Source organism: Balearica regulorum, chromosome 5 (genome assembly GCF_011004875.1).
Source record: "Balearica regulorum gibbericeps isolate bBalReg1 chromosome 5, bBalReg1.pri, whole genome shotgun sequence".
Lineage (NCBI taxonomy): Eukaryota > Metazoa > Chordata > Aves > Gruiformes > Gruidae > Balearica > Balearica regulorum.
This window is the reverse complement of record NC_046188.1, coordinates 62,396,477-62,412,794: the sequence shown is the minus strand read 5'-3', so window position 1 is coordinate 62,412,794 and position 16,318 is coordinate 62,396,477. Positions and strand designations below refer to the sequence as shown.

Below are 16,318 nucleotides of genomic sequence, written 5' to 3'. Positions count from 1 at the left end.
AATACAGTTTACTTTGATATACTTTCAAACCAATTTCACCTGTTTGCAAATGTCTGTGCAAGTTCTTATGAAACATATAGCATACTCATCCACTCTTAATCATTGGGAAACGTAAGTGAACCAATAGAGTCCACACGCAGACATTCATTGGCTTCACTGAAATAGGCTCCTACTACACCAAATGCAAATCCTTTATTCCGAAGAGGAATCAGGCACTCAGCTTGGTATAAATACTCATGTAGTTAAGAAAAATCCCAGAAGTTCAAACTTAAGTATATATTTCTTCAGTTTAGTTCAAGTTCCTTAGGAAACCAGCTCAGGTAAATCAATAAAAGCCCTATTAAAGTCTGGTTTTACTAAACCAGTTAGAATGGTTATTTTTCACTAGTATGTGAAAAAGGCTTATGACAATTTGTCCCAAACACCCAAAATAAAGTAAATTTTGTATAGCTTCAATATAGAACTATCAAAGAACACTTATTCCCCAGTTGATTTTTAACATAAGCAGATTTTAAAGTGACATTTCACAAGTAATTAAAAACTACAGGCTATAAACAAAAACCCTGAAAGTAACAAAGATTATAGAGAAACTTCATTTGCAAAGGCCACAGCAAGAAAAATAATTTAATTGTAAAATACTTAGTTTATACTTAGAACATGTTCAGTAAGTTATATAGCGTTATCATTTGCTTATGTGCTTCACTGATAACAAATAAAAAGTAATTGTAACAGAGTACCTTTTCTTCTTCCACGGCAAACATTCTTGCCTGTAACTTGATTGTCAGTGGCATGAAAAAAACCCAAACAAAAACCCCCGAAACAACAAATTAATACAGCACATGGGATTGATTTTATTCATGCAACTTAACAAGACAATATAATTATATTACCCTGCATAGTGTACTTCTACAGAGTCACAAGCAGCAAGCTTGTGAATCACAAATTATTTTTTCATGAAAAAACAACCTAATTGCTTGTCAATTTCTTTTTTGCGTGATGTGATTGTGATGTAGCATTCGTAATAAATTCTTCATCACCATGCGCAGCAGTTTCACTTCCTATGACTGCTCTCTGCAAGTTCCTTCAGCACTCATATTTGTTGATTATATATCATGGAGAAAAAAACCCCACACCCCCAATTTGAAAGACTGAAATGTTGAACAGAATGTTCAAATGTTGAGAAGTTTCAAATGTTGAACAGAATAAGTTATGTGGCACATCTTTTACCATGATTTATGAATCTAATCTTGCAGAGGACATGCCATATTAGACAGTGGTCAAAACTAAACAAAACCCAAAAAACAGATTAAAAGAAGCATTATCTTCTCTAGGAATTTTTAGAAAGATAAAAATTAAAAATCCCAGGAAGACTGGCTTACTGGGAAGAACTGTCAAAATACAGGCATTATACTGTGTTTGGAAGAAAGAAAAAGATCTGATTTTCTTTCAGCTGTATATTCTAACATTTTATATGCAACAGAAAAATATTTTAATACCAACTGCTATCATGCCACCATATTTTAAAATCTCATTGTCAAAGCTAGAAGGCCTTGTTTTGCTACCTGTTTTTTAAAAACTGCCATAGCTTCTCTGTTTTCTTGGTGCAATGTGTCTGTCTGATGCTGCAGAGTTTCCTGCTCATGTAAAATAACAATAGTGTGTTTTAAATATTATCTCACAACAAACCATACATATAGTATTTAAAGAAAAAACCTGATTCCTTTTTAAATATTTTTAGAAAGACATGATTGATTAAAAACAAAACCTGAAGACATTTGTTAACTGGTAATCATCTTTTTGGTAGCAGCTTCTCTTTAATTCATAAGTTAGCAATTCTCACCTCTGGAATTCAGATTTGTTGATGCTAGAACTTCTATAAGCAACTCTTACCCATCCTATCAACCTGTAGAAGCAATCCAACAGCCACTACCATCTTAAGACAGCATCTTGACACAGTTCTAAGTAGTTATAATAGAATTTTAATATCCATTTTAAAAATCCATGAAAATAACAACAACCTGTTATTCTGTTTTTAGTTAAATTTTAGTCATTTAAACTACTCAAAAGACCTGAAGGACAGAAAAGACTAAGCATAAGGTGATAGTGCAAGATTTTTACCATCCCACTGCCTGGCTTTACTCTCATCCATAAAAACAAGAAAATGAGTTAAAGATGTACTATTATTTTTATTATGTCATATCATAATATCACAGACTAATACTACACTCTGCAAGTTAACATATTTAAGCATTGTGTTCCTATAAAAGATAGGTAATTGCCTCCCTATCGAGGTGAAGTAATACGGAAGATGGTTGTGAGATCAGTTTTTTAAAGTTCTAGACACTACAAAATATTAGGTAAAGGTAGTCAAGAGGCTCTGTCCTTGAACAGCTATTTTAAAATAAAGATAAGTGTTTAGCTAAGAAATATTAGTGTGAAGTAGGAAATGATAATGTAATGACTGCACAAAAATAAATTGAAACTATTAAAAAGAATGACTGGGAGAAAATAAATGATCTTTTTTTTCACACAGGAGAAGCCTAATTTCTTCTCCTGCCTTAACTGAGAAATTGAGAGTTTTTCAGACACAAAGCCTGTTCCAAAATTCCTACTTTCCCCAGCAAATTACTGTTGCTTTCAAGTTCCACAAGTGAGAGCTGTTGCCCTTTGATACCAGACAAGAATCTGTGGAGGTAAGGTGGTTTATATTTATATACATCCTCATTAATTCATTGTAAGATAGGTAGAGAAAGTTTTGATTTGTATCTAACAAACAATACTACATGAACAAACATTTAAAAATGTGAAAACGAAAGTCTTGAGGAATGTTTTCCTCGAGCTGTCACTTAGAACTGTGTTCAAATTCTCTGGTGGATAAAGGGCATACCAAGTATGCTAGAAAGCCAGAAATGGTACTGCAGTGACAAATCAACTATTCTCAGTGGAGTATTCCTACTCAACACAGGAACAAAATTTTATTTCCACAGCATTGTTAAATTAAGTTCACATTTCTTCAGATTATAGGAATTCAAACCATATCATACAATAATTTATTTAGATATAAGTTTGATTTCACAGAACAGCCATCCTTCATACAGTTTTGTCAAATTGATAACTGAAAATAAGCATTACTGAGCTCTTCAAAATATACTGTACATTCAAGGGATGTATTTTACTCTAAAATTGAGACCAGGAAGTTTCTACAAATATTCATTTCCTAACAGGCCTTATATATAAATTCAGTTTTGGAATAAATTTTCCATACATGCCGTCTATGTGTGGGGCAGGGAGAGTGAAGAACAAAGTTACATTTTAAAAAATATAAATAAAATCAGCTTTGATAGTGTGATGTTATAGTAAGTATAATGAATATACTCATTAGATTTAAAGGAGTATTTTCTCCAGTAATTCTGAAAACGCCTATTAGCTTGTTCCTTTGACGTTCCAGAGCTCTATGTATGTGTTCACATGAAGTTCCTACAACTCATTGTTTACACGAGGTTTGCCATGTGCCAAATTAAATGCAAAGTGCAGGGAAAGAAGAGAGTTCACCTAACCGCCTATAAGTCCCATCTTTTTATTAACTGTAAATTAAATTGCTGTTATGGTCTCAGAATGAATGGAAATCATCCCTTTTGAACCCAGATTATTAAGAACTGTAATGCTAGGTTAAGAAAAGCAAAGAAGGGTTACAAATTGAAAGCACTGTTGCTTTTACAAATATAAAATGTTTCCTGTTTCTGTGTGCACATATATATCTTTCAGGGAAAAAAAAATAATCACATGGTTAGGATTATTAATTTAAGATGGTTAGGATGAACTCCAAGATGAAATAGTCTTCCTTTACTACTAAGATGTTAAATATCCCAAGATCAAGGATAGAGCTGAAATTATTGGGTTTTCTGTGATCGTAAAATATACAGAGTGAAGCCTTTTATCTTGTAACCTAGTGACAGGGGTCATAGGTTTGATTGTATTAGAGAAGGGAATGGATTTCCTATGAATGCATAACTTCAGAAGCCCTAACCCTAAGAGAAATGTTAGACTTATTTTACAGAAAACTTAATTCTGAGCATTTAAAAGCTGGCAAACCACTTCTGAGAATGTCTAACACGTAAGTTTAATTTTTTTATTTTTTTTTTTTTAATTTGTCACCTCCAAAACATTGCAAGTGAAGTTGTTTGTACAACTGCACTGGTACTTGCACTTGTCAAAGACAAGCATAATACAGAGAAACTGCTGCGTAGCTTCCCCCACACTAAGTGTCAACATGCCTCATGTCAAGCTAAATGTCTTATTTCTTCAATATTTACATGCCTTTTGACTGAAGATTTCCAGTCATGCCAAATATTATGATGGTACTGTTTTGTTAACCAGATTTCTAGGTTGGGCACTATCTGAATCAATATAAGAGCTACAGAAGTTCACAACTAGACAGTAAACTATTGCCAACCACATTCTAATATTAGAAATGACAATAGCCTCAAAAAGGGAAATTGTACCAAACCACAATCCATATTAATATATTAAAATTAAATCCCAGCAGTTAAGAAATTAAAAACATGTAGGAAAGTTACCTTCTGCCATTCAAGTTCCTGTTTCTCTACAACAATTTTACTTATTTGATCTTCGTAATTAATCTCTGTTTCCTAGTTAAAAAAACAAAAACCAGTTTTACATAAGACACTACCTGCAAATCAAGCACCAACATAAGTTATGTATTCATACTCTTCTTCCTTTACAGTCCAGTACACAGAACAGTATGTGCCTACACACTGCACAGCAAAAAAGGAAACAAAAGCTCTCTGTATGTGGTAAAATAGCAGATGAGTTCAGCTGTTTTGGTCAAAAAATTTGCAGAATAACTAAATTTGAAATGCACAGCAGAATATTAGGAGCTAGGATTATAGCTCTCAGTTAGAAGGAACAGTTCCCTCTTAATACATATTCTCTTCTGTATCTTACAAAACCAGACTCAAAGGGAATAAAGCAGACTTGACTTCATAGTTGAAAAATGACTGAAGATTCTGATAAACCAAGTCAAAATACTGAGACAAAGAGAAGTTCAGCAAGCTGCAGTTAGTGCTTCAAGAATCAATTGTTAGTCAATGATACAGATAATCATGTTAATGTGTCAGAAGCTTTGGGACACCTTAATTATTCAACTCAAAGCATTTGAATCTTTATTCTTTTTGACATCTCCCAGGACAACTGAAATTTTGTGTCAGCAATTACTTCTGTTATTATGGAAAAAGTGAAATATTTATCATTATCTTCTGTGCCAAGAAGTCTCCTGACATACCAGATGAAAGTAAGAAGTTAAACAGAAGTCATGGAAAATCAATACTTATTTTTTATAAGATGAGCTATCTGAAATCTGAGAAGCCTAAAGTTTCCTTCACAATCCAGAAGATAGACTAGTAACAGGAAGGTGTATTACATCTCCTGTTCTTGCAGAAGCACTCTGTCAAGAATCAAACTATTACTGTGACAATAAATGAGACTTAACTGCTGATAATAACAGTTACTAAAAATTTGTGGGAATTTTCCTGAAATATTTTGGTATTAAAGTCAAATTTTCCTAAGTGGAATTAGCTTCCCTTTTGAGTAAAATTTTTATGAGCACTGGCCTTCCTTTATAAATACAATACCCAAGGGAAGAACAATAGGTTCTCCTGTCAAACAGTCATGACTTCTTGCAAGAACAGTATTTAGGCTTTTATGTATATCATACGCAATTCACTCCTGTACTGTTATTGCATACAGTCAAAATAATGACTATCCTTTAAAGACCTGGAATGCTACACTAATGTGTCGTTCTGAGCTTCAGAAGGCTAATTCCCTGCCTTTTCTCTGCACGCTGATGATCACCTTGAAAAACTGACCACATTAAGGTAAGATTGATTTCTCTTGGTTGAATTGGTGCACTAGTAACATTTGTTGAGGTCTTGTGTTGGACACATTCCAACAAGGGCCAGACTGACTGTGTGAGGGTAAAAGACTACTCCCAATACCTGAACTGTGTTTTCTGAATTACTGTATTTTGATATATTACGCACACCTTCATGCTTTTTTGAGTTCAACTTCCCCACTCTAGTTTAAAACATGCATTCTAAATTGATGAAAAATAAGCACTCTTTAAATGACTCACACCTAAACAGCCCAGACCACTGCAAAGGAAATGGCTATAATCCTCAGGGAAATAGTGACAGTAAAAAAGCCAATTATGGATCTCTAGTAAAAAAATTAAAAGCAGGTCTCAAAAAGATTACCCTCTTGATATTGGGTTTTAAGTAAAATTCTACTGAATTGCAACACCATGAACAACTATTACTTACCATGAGAAGGTAAAGGTTCTTCCTCCTTCCACAGTGAAGCAGATATTACAAATGTTTGTCTACAAAGAATAAAGTATGCTGTATCTTTAAGAAATGCAATTCTTTCCTAAACCCAGCACAAATGAGGGTTCCAAGTTTTTAATTCATGGATATTTATAACACTTCAACAATTTGTGCAAGAATGTTTTAAAGAAGATTTTGTAACCCTTTCTCAGTATAATGTTTGAGCCATAGTGCCACTGTACTCCAATAGAAATAAAATGGCAAAATGTGTCCTAAGGTGATTTAAAATAGGTTTTTGACATTGACGTCTTTTATAGGTTTTAGGGTCAAAACTGACTTCCTTGATTAGCAGGCAGTTTACAGGCACATGTGTGGACAGAAATAACACACACTTCTATCCACAGGAGGCTACTACTAAGCATTTCAAGAGTTACTTGTGGGATCTAAAAGTATGCCTCACATGAGTTTTACATATCAAATATTGAACATACATTTAAAATTAAAATTCGGTTCACAGAGAACTAGAGAAGAGTTCTTTAGCTTTTGCTTTTCTGATATGTACCAGTAGAATATAGATGGAGAAGAGACCTAAAGATTTCATATGCCTTATGGTAAAAAAAAAAAAAAATTAAGAGAATTTAAAAGATTATCAATGCTTCCCAGTTCTGCTTTAACAAATAGCACTTCAGAGTTGCAATGAATTTATTTTCTGATACTAATCTATAAGTACTGAAAGAAAATATGTCCCCCTAAGTTCCCTGGAGTGATAAACACAAATGAGGTTGACTTATAGCTTCTTATAGAAGTGCAATCTTAAGCAATTTATGCCATTAAGCAACAAATGCTATTAAAATGATATATTATTAGCAAAAGCCTTGTTCAAAATTGTAAGAAGTAGGATTATAAGATCTGACCCTTAAACATGCCATGTAAATTATTCTTAAACCAATCAAAATGCACTGCAGTAGTATTCTTCCCTAACTCCAGACTACATATTTCTACCACTCCCTTGTGCAGGCACTAGCGTATGTAAGAGTATTTCAGAGACAAAACCAGTGCACAACTAAAGAGGGAACAGGAGATGGCCAAGTCATCCCATGGATCAGATCTAGCCTTGGGGAACCCAAGAATCTGTACCAGTGCAACAGTAACATGTTGCCTCAGGAGATGTAGCACAGATTTAGATCAACATAATAGCGAGTAAAACTGCCCCCAAAATACCTGAAGTGCCTGCATAATTGAGTCCTAATATGTTTTTCATAACATGCTAGCTAATTTTTCAAGTATGTATTTTGAAAACATGCAAACTAATCGCACTGATTACTGCATTTCTTCAACTTCTACGCATATAACTGTCTCTGTAAACTCATCTAGTTTGGTGTATTTGTTATAAGCTGAAAGCTCAAGCTTAGAGCATTTACAAAATAAACTTCAAACTGCAACTAGCATCAGAAAAGAAATATAACCATGAAGATAATGTGGTAACAGAGATAAGAAAAGCTTAACATATGCACTATGTTTCTGACCTCACTAAAATTTATGGCAAATATATCACTAATTTCAATGGTTGTTGGAGATCAACATGTATCTATCAATATTAAACTTATAATGAAATAAACAGAAAAGAACACAATATTTTAAAGGGGAGCAACACAGATACTAGCATTACAAATTCTTAACAAAGAAAACTTCAATTCAAATAGACTGGGCTTACTGAAATGCAACAGTTACCTAAAGGAAACCAAGCCTTTGATGTATATAAAAAAGAAGTAATTTTAGTACAAAGCAACAAAAATATTTAATAAACAATGGAACTGGTAGACTATTTGTAATCAAGTATATGCAACATTTCATTTTTAAAATGTGTATTTTAAATCCTAATGAGGACACTGAAAATACTCACAGAAATACATTTTTGTGCAGATAGTTGGTTTAAAGTTTTACAGTTGTTCTAAGAAACAGCATGTTAAAATTTAAGACATTTATAATTGTTAACTCCTACATTCATACCAAGCACTTTAATTTTAACTAAATAAATACAATAATACAAGTTTGAAAACTGCATTAAATTCGATTTTAAGTGAGTCCTTTGCTTTGAATACTAAAGAGGGTAGGAACCAAAGTTCTAAGTGAACAACCCTCCTCCAACTTACTCCCAAATTATAAAGGAAAATCTGGAAGCTATCAAAAAAGTGTATATATGTAACTACTGTTGAAAAAATAAACATCATAAATACTTAAACTGAGAGTGACAATTACATGATAGAAGTGTTCTTATGTGAAATTGCTAACAATTATAAGCCTTATCCATCATTTTTACTTCTTCCAAAGGACATATATAGTTTACCCATTTCGAATTGAAAGCTTTTAAAACTTGTGTGAAGCACTTTTTTTTTTTTTTAGAAGTTCCACCAGCTGTTTAATAAGACAAAAACATTTCTCTTATACTTAGGAGAATAATATTGTATATAACTTTAATGAGGTATCAAAGAACCACAAAACCTTAAAAGTGTTCATTTTTTATTAGATGCCTTAGGACTACATGGATTTAAGTGTTTTTATAAAAAAGACTACCATAACAATAAAAGAGGAGTAATTTGATGGTTTATTTACTCGTTATAACCTTTAGAAAGTGTCAAGCCTTCTTTAAAGTGTTTGCTTGAGGCTGTAGTTTTACAAGATGGGCTGTGGATTGGTCAAGCCCCCTCGTTTCTTGACCCTGAACAGATTTAGGAACAGAGTACAGCTGGCTCATGTCCAAGCAGCCAAAACTGCTGCTAGGTACTTTTATTATCTTTTTCGAACTCATAATCTACCTCCTACAAAATTGCACATCCAATTTCTCATGCAGGTCAATCAAATAGTACTCACAGAAACTACAGTTTCCAATTGTTTCAGACTATAATTATAATACCCTTCATGAACTAAACAGTCCGGTACAACTTTTAGTAGACTGTATGAATATCCTTCCTAAGTTTTGTTCCCAGAAGAACAAAAGGGGAGAGAAATATTTAACAACTTTATTCTAACTTTAGTTCCTGGTACAATATTTTTGGGTCTTAATAGTTATGACAGTTAACCAAAATCTCTAGAAACAACGTATTTGGAATTTATTCTCAAAACCCGTCCTTTTTCAGAAGCAGAGAAACAAATGTATACCAACCACCTCTTTTCCTTCGGAAATCTTTCATTGCTCTGTCCTTGGTTCCACTGCACAGACTGCAAGTGCTCTATATTTAAATCAGTCTCATCTATCTAAATATATTCTTTTAAATGCTTGCATTGATATTTGTAATGCTCTTCTCTCCAGCTTCAAGTAATCAGTTCCTAATCAAAAACCACATAGAAGTTATAAGCTAATATAGCCTACTGACTTGAATAACAACGTTGCGTATGTCACAGCCAGAAGATCAATAAACTAAACCTCAGTAGTACTTATCCTTTTATATCTACATACTTTAAAAAAAAAAAAAAAAAAAATCGGCTTGCTCTGTTTCCATCATTTTACTAGAAGTACCCTAATTTACACTTAGGCAGAAAAATCCAGTTATAAGACTGTTTGGATTTTTTGTTCTGTTTCCCTGCGGCCTGTGTCAGTGGTGTCCTGTTTGCCAACTTCTAAGTAACAAAAGAAAAAAAGCCACCAACATTTCTATTTAGTGTTATTTTATCACTGTTTCTCCCCCCACCTGTAATTTCCTCTTTTTACTCTATCTTTTAAGAAAATCAAATCAAGCTCTTCACCATTCTTATTGTTTGTTAGCAGTTACAATTTTTCCTTGCAATAAACCTCACCAAAATCTTTCATTTCCCTAGCATCTTTATTTCTAGAAACCATTTTCGCCTTACTTTCTAAAATAGTAATTGTCCTTCTCATGAATAGCAACTTCAAAATACAGTATTAAAACATTTATTTTACTTGATTCTATGCTTATCCTATGCAACAGCCTGAAGATAACTTAGAACTAAGCTCTTTTTTCATTAAAAAAATTAAATTCTTATTTCTGCAACAGTTTCATTCAATCTCACATTTTTGGTCACTGCAGATTGTTTCCATGGAGTTGCCTATATAGCTACAGCAGGTGCCTCTGATGCCTATTTAACTTTTCCACTATTCCACACACTTGAAGGTAGTTCTTCTCCTGCAGAACAGTCCTCCAAAAAGGCTTAGCTATGTTTCTGGGGTTTTTTAGGTCTAGATATAGCACAACCAATATGACCACTATGATCATAACTTGCATGTCCACCAATATTGTAATACCACTAATAACTCAAGTTTAGTCGTTCTGCTTTGCTCCTTCTGATAAGTAAGTTTATGGATTAATCAACTTTCTTCACTTAATATCTCAAAAAAGCAATTTGTCTTTTGGGTCCCAGTGACATTTCTAAAAGCTAAGCTTATAATGCAACTTTCAATTTGCATCTCAATACTGAACTCCACTTGCCCATCTTATCTGTGAAACGCTGCTAAATAGATAAGTTAGCTCTGCACAATTATGTACATCTCTTCCATTCTGGAACAGACCTGCTCAGGTATGCTGAGCTACAATGTGTTATACGATGCTACGCTGTGCGGTGCAAACCCCTTCGCCATCACCAGAAATATATTTGAGGAATGAGACACAGTAATTAAAGGTGAGCAAAGTTCCTTTGTGTCCTCCCTCTAAGAAATCCTAGCAATAGGCCACTATGCTGAAGAACGTGGATTAGAATAGCCAAAGTCATAGCAAATGTAGAAGAGAAATCGAGACAAACTTGCTCAAATCTATCCAAAAGGAAGAGCACATACAGCTCTGCAGCACTATGGTGAGCTATAGGTTCTGAGAACAGCAACAAGAAAAAACTCAAGGTGAAGTCTTGTGAGAGCCATAATGTCTGCATCATGACAGCGGACATGATTCAGGTTTTTTCTCTTTTAGCAAATAAGTAAGTAAATGTCCTCCTTGTATTTTCTTTCTCAATGACCACTCATTGGCCATCACCATAAAAGTAAGCACAAAAAGGAAGTCTAATTTATATCAAAAGAGGAGGCAGAAGAGAGAAAGGGACAGAAACTAGGAAAAAAGGGAAAAGAAAGGGGAAAAAGAACATTAGTGGCAGGGAAGGAGACTAGAGTCAATAACAGCAAAATGATAGGACCAATTAGCCTTTAAAGAATATTCCTGTCCACAACATGGAACTGATTCCAGAAGTCTTGAGAACCCACATTCCCATGCTGTGAGCAGATTTATGAAATTCCCTGGCAAATCAGACATCTCATCCCCACTTCTGGTGGCTGATTCTAATACCACCTGCTCTGTCAACATATTCCTTTGTCTCAAGTAAGGGAGCAGTTTTCTATAGTGTTTGACAGTAAATAGTAGGATGATAACTACCAATAACAAGTCAATATGGCTTCAATTTACAAAATTCAGGGATGGATGGGTTCCAGGATTCTAAAAGGAAATATTTAAAAGAATCCTATATTAAAATATTTATTTGAACATATAAAGTGTTTTTTACAGGTAAACTTTGCAACTCTAATGTTCTTTAATACAACATAGTTTTCTTTTATGGTGAAGAAAAATTACCTTGAGAAATGCGAAAAAAATTTGAAAGCTGTAAAAAATGTTGCTTAAAAAGTATTTTAGTTAAAAGATAAATACTACAAGCTATATCTATATCATAACTGCCCAAACAGAAAAGAGCAAAATTTATTCTTTGAAATTTTTACTAAGCTGAAGAGTATCAAATCTAACAAACTCAAGGCACAAATGACAGAATCTATAGTATTGGCCAGACTTCGTGATGTCCCACTTAACACCAGAAAGAGCCTCAACAGGTGCTTGTTTTCAGGTATGGAAACAGGTCACTGAAACTTGTCCTTTGCACCAGAGAAAAACATTAGTAAAATTTTTAAAATCATCACTAAGATTTATCTTTCTTGTGTTCAGCTAATCAACACCTCCACTGCTTCAACTACTAAAAATACCCATATCCCCAGGGTATTAGAATACATTTCTATGGAAATAAGAAAGAATTTCCTTGATTTCTTATGTTTACATGCTTCTCTGGCTAAGGATGGTTTTTGTATCTAGGACAAGAAAGAAAATAATTTAATATGTAATAGATGTGCTTTCTTGTCCTTGTAAATGTTATCTTTAAACCTCTAATGTCAGTTGTCCTATATGTCCTATATTCGTACTTCAGGAAGCATTAAAGAGTTCCAATTTGACCTACTACACTGCAACGTTATACTGTCAAAATCAATTATATTTATCCCTTAAGAAAAGGATCATCTTTTAATGCTCAACAAAATGAACTCAGCTGATTGGAGAGCAAGGCTGACAGACTTTAGAACAAAGTGAATGGGATATCCACCACGAAAGAATCACTGGGCCAATTGGTGCTTGAGTGGGAAAGTTAAACTGGCAAAAAAAATAGAATGACATTCACACTCTGTATCAGAGTGTGAAGTAATCCCAGGCAGGTAGGGGAAAGACTAATATTTTTTGTAGCTTCTAATTACATACATATTAAGTAGATTCATATTAAGAACAAAGACTCTATAAACAGCCAAAGGAATAAAGTGAAGCTGTATCAAGTATAATTGAAGCAATGTATTCTCCAGAATAAACATCCACAGCTACCATCAACTGGGATATCATCTGTACGGTAGCAGAACAGTCACTAATTGTGAGCAACTCCTCTAAATTATTTTTATTTTGAGAGTTCAACTACAGCTGTATGTTTAACCAAGAAAAATGAAAAACAGATGCTTTGAAGTAACATAATGCATTTATTTAAATAAACATATTCAGAAAAATTAAATTTCTCTTTTAAAATAGTATCTTATGGTATCAAGTATGGATTGTATCAAGTCTCTCAGAATATTGTAATTTCAAGAGTTTAATTTTTTATCTGTTTAGCTTCACACAGATAATTTCACCTGCAAATTTATTTTTATTAATTTGAATTTATACTGCAGTACAACAAACCATTCAAGGCAGTTTATTAAACTCAAAATACATGATAGTTCCTGTCCTGAAGAGACTCCTGCCTAAGTGACAAGCAATACCAACAATGGGAAGAGAAACAGAAGCAAACAGAGGTAAAATATCTCGTCTAAGTTCAAGCCACAGGTCAAAGACAAAATTGAGAGTAAAATCCACAATATGTGGCTATACTGCCTCCATCGGGCTATCAATCTACTGTGAGCCTCACAAGCAACTTGGAAAGGAAGTGGCAAAAGTAGCAAGAAACCAGCAGAACTTCAACTTTTACTTCACTTTCTTATGCAGCAGATGACACAGTTGAAGTTAGTGTGTTTTGTTCCTGTCCATGGAAAAATTACCACAGTGTGTGTAAGACAAGCACTGTAATTCTCTGGGTTAGTGCTGTATTTTGATCTATGCACTACCTTTTTCTCAGGGCTGATCACAAACTTAGAGAATAACCTTGTGTTGGTTGAATTTGTAAGAGATTCATAGCTAAAACCAGGAGAGGATTTTGTTCCTACAGAAGTTCATACAAAGTTCTATTTAGAAAAGTAAAAATGAATGGCACTAGGCATGGCCATATTATTCTATAACCCTTGCTTGTGCAAAACATTAATCTTTTGTATTCCAGATTTCAAACATTCTAAGCAAGCAGCCCTGAACTGATTGTTAAAGCAAAGCAAATAACAAAAAATGCATTCAGGGATAATTTCGGATTTCAAATTGACTAGCTGTAAAATGCTTAACTTTTTTTTCTTACTTAAATTTCTAACTACAAACAGGTAAATATATGTATTTTTTAAGGGTGAAGGAAGGCATGGTTGTTTTAGAAATTTAGGGCCATGCCTTAAATATGGAATTGGCTCTTGCCATTAGCATCCTTTTTGAAACTAAAAATACCTTTAAGCCAAAAAATTACTCACTCTCCTGAGGCAACCTTTGATAAAATTACAGTCACTTACTCTTGTAGTACAGCAGACACAAAGCAGACAAACAAAACCAAAAAATCCCAAAAGATGATACTCCATGGCACTCTATAAACCTTTTAGGCTCTGACCAAGAACATTAAAAATGCAAAGTTCAGTTACCAATGTAAATGGAATTTAGCTAACAGATCTTATAAGGAAAAGTACACTCCAATTAACACTCTAAAAGTTAAATTCTCCAGTATTTACTTTTTAATACAAAAATAGTTAGACTAGACTAAACGCTACCATTGTAACAAAAGTGTAAAGATCAGACCATGGTGAATTTCAACAATACTGCTCCAAGAAAATAGGATCATGCAGTTTTTTTCTTGGATTCTTTTTTTTATGGCAGTCATTCTTTTGTTTATGCTTTTTTAAAGAGAGGATTATAGCATTTAACTTAGATCAAAATAAGCATATATCAAGCATGTCATCAATACTAATATTTTAAAAGTAATAATACACATCTTTTGAACAGGTCAAATTCATCAAATGCAGAAAGATATACTTTAGGTTTTCCAAAAAAATACAAAAGTTCAGAAACTCTAAGGGGAGAGATAGAAACAAATGTTTGCAGACGTAACTGAAAAAGTAACCACAGAAAAATCACAGAAAAATACAATTGAAAAAATAACCACAGCAAAATATAGCTGCCTTCAACAGCGCAGAAACAATTTTACCATAGTACTGCAAGATGATTCAACTCATATTTCAAAAATAAAACACCTCCATCCCCCCAAATACTCAAGATGCTATCACTATAAAGGTCTATCTTAATAGTTTAGCAATTTAAAAACCGTGACAGAAAGTGGATTTGGTTATCACAATAGCTCTTTGCCCTCTTCAGTAATTCTGAGAAGCACAAGTAAACAGACAAAAATAAGTCAAAATCATGGCTTTTCTGGGAAATGGTAAATCAATCTATGAAGTGAGAAAGCCTTATGGACTTGGCAATGATTTAGATTCTCTTTCTTTCCTTTTCATATCAAAGGCTGCTCTTAAAGAACTACAATGAAATACAAACATTTAATGTAGATGAATTTTGTCAATATCCTGGTGATCAACTGTAGCAACTTTGTACATTATTATAGGAAAGCCAAATTCATTCCCATGCAACCCTGTTGTCTTTGTGCTGTCTACAGAGACATTCTTAATACAGACACTGACTAAACCCATGATATTGTTAAACAAAATCCTGGTTGATGAATTACTTAAAATACAGCATGAAGTTTACCCACACTTATGCAGCATTTTCTATGATTACATCAGGGAGACAGAAATAAGACAAACACTAAAAAACAATATAAACACATTTACCCTTCTTATACGCAGCTCCTCTATCGCCTCCAATAAACTTGTTTTGAAGTCTAACAGTCGAATGGAAAGTAATGTCTCTGATGGACTTTGAAGAGTAGAGTCAAGTGCCTGTGTTTTAAAGTCTTCATCCATTCTTTGAACTTGTTTCTGCAAAATAAAAATGTGTATTTCCTCTCCAGTTTACCTTTAAGAGAATATTCAAACTGCAAATCTTGCAAATATGGAAGCAAATTCTTTTTGCAAAGAGTTAAACTTCTAGTTTTAGCCATTATGTAACTTTAGCCATTATGAAATATTTTCACTTTAAATTAGCATGTGATATTGTAAAAGAAAACAAGCAGCTTTATCATTAATTCACCACATTCATTTGTTTTTCCTCTATATTTTTGGCTTGGTTTTAGTTTTAAGCAAAGACTGTGATACCATGAAATAGGAAGTAGTACAGAGATTTTTCCCAGAGCTACTACCCTACGCTGGCTTGAAGGTACTGCAGCTAACACATTAGGCCATGAAAAAGTAACTACCCACTCTCAAGATTTCAAAAATCACAAGACAAGCTCAATTTTAAAGGAGACCTTCAGACTGGCTTGAAATTATGAACTAAACGTTATATTCACAGTTTCTGCTTCTGAATTTTAACACAAAAACTTTTTGTTTCTGTTCCCACAAAATCAAGTATCAAAATGTTGTACTCTAAGCTAGCTACATCAACTGT

The 16,318-nt window shown here is 33.5% G+C and overlaps 1 protein-coding gene across 1 annotated transcript in view; it reads right to left on the bottom strand.

The window, feature by feature from the left end:
- CCDC73 (coiled-coil domain containing 73) overlaps positions 1-15,744 on the bottom strand; it is a 55,782-nt gene extending 40,038 nt beyond the window's left edge. The window contains exons 1-4 of the mRNA XM_075755264.1: positions 15,604-15,744; positions 4,578-4,649; positions 1,563-1,634; positions 738-773 (exon numbers count right to left, since the gene is read on the bottom strand). Coding sequence (XP_075611379.1) covers positions 738-773; positions 1,563-1,634; positions 4,578-4,649; positions 15,604-15,735 — 312 coding nt within the window. The 5' untranslated portion in view covers positions 15,736-15,744. The remainder of the gene's footprint in view (positions 1-737; positions 774-1,562; positions 1,635-4,577; positions 4,650-15,603) is intronic.
- Positions 15,745-16,318: the final 574 nt, after the last annotated feature.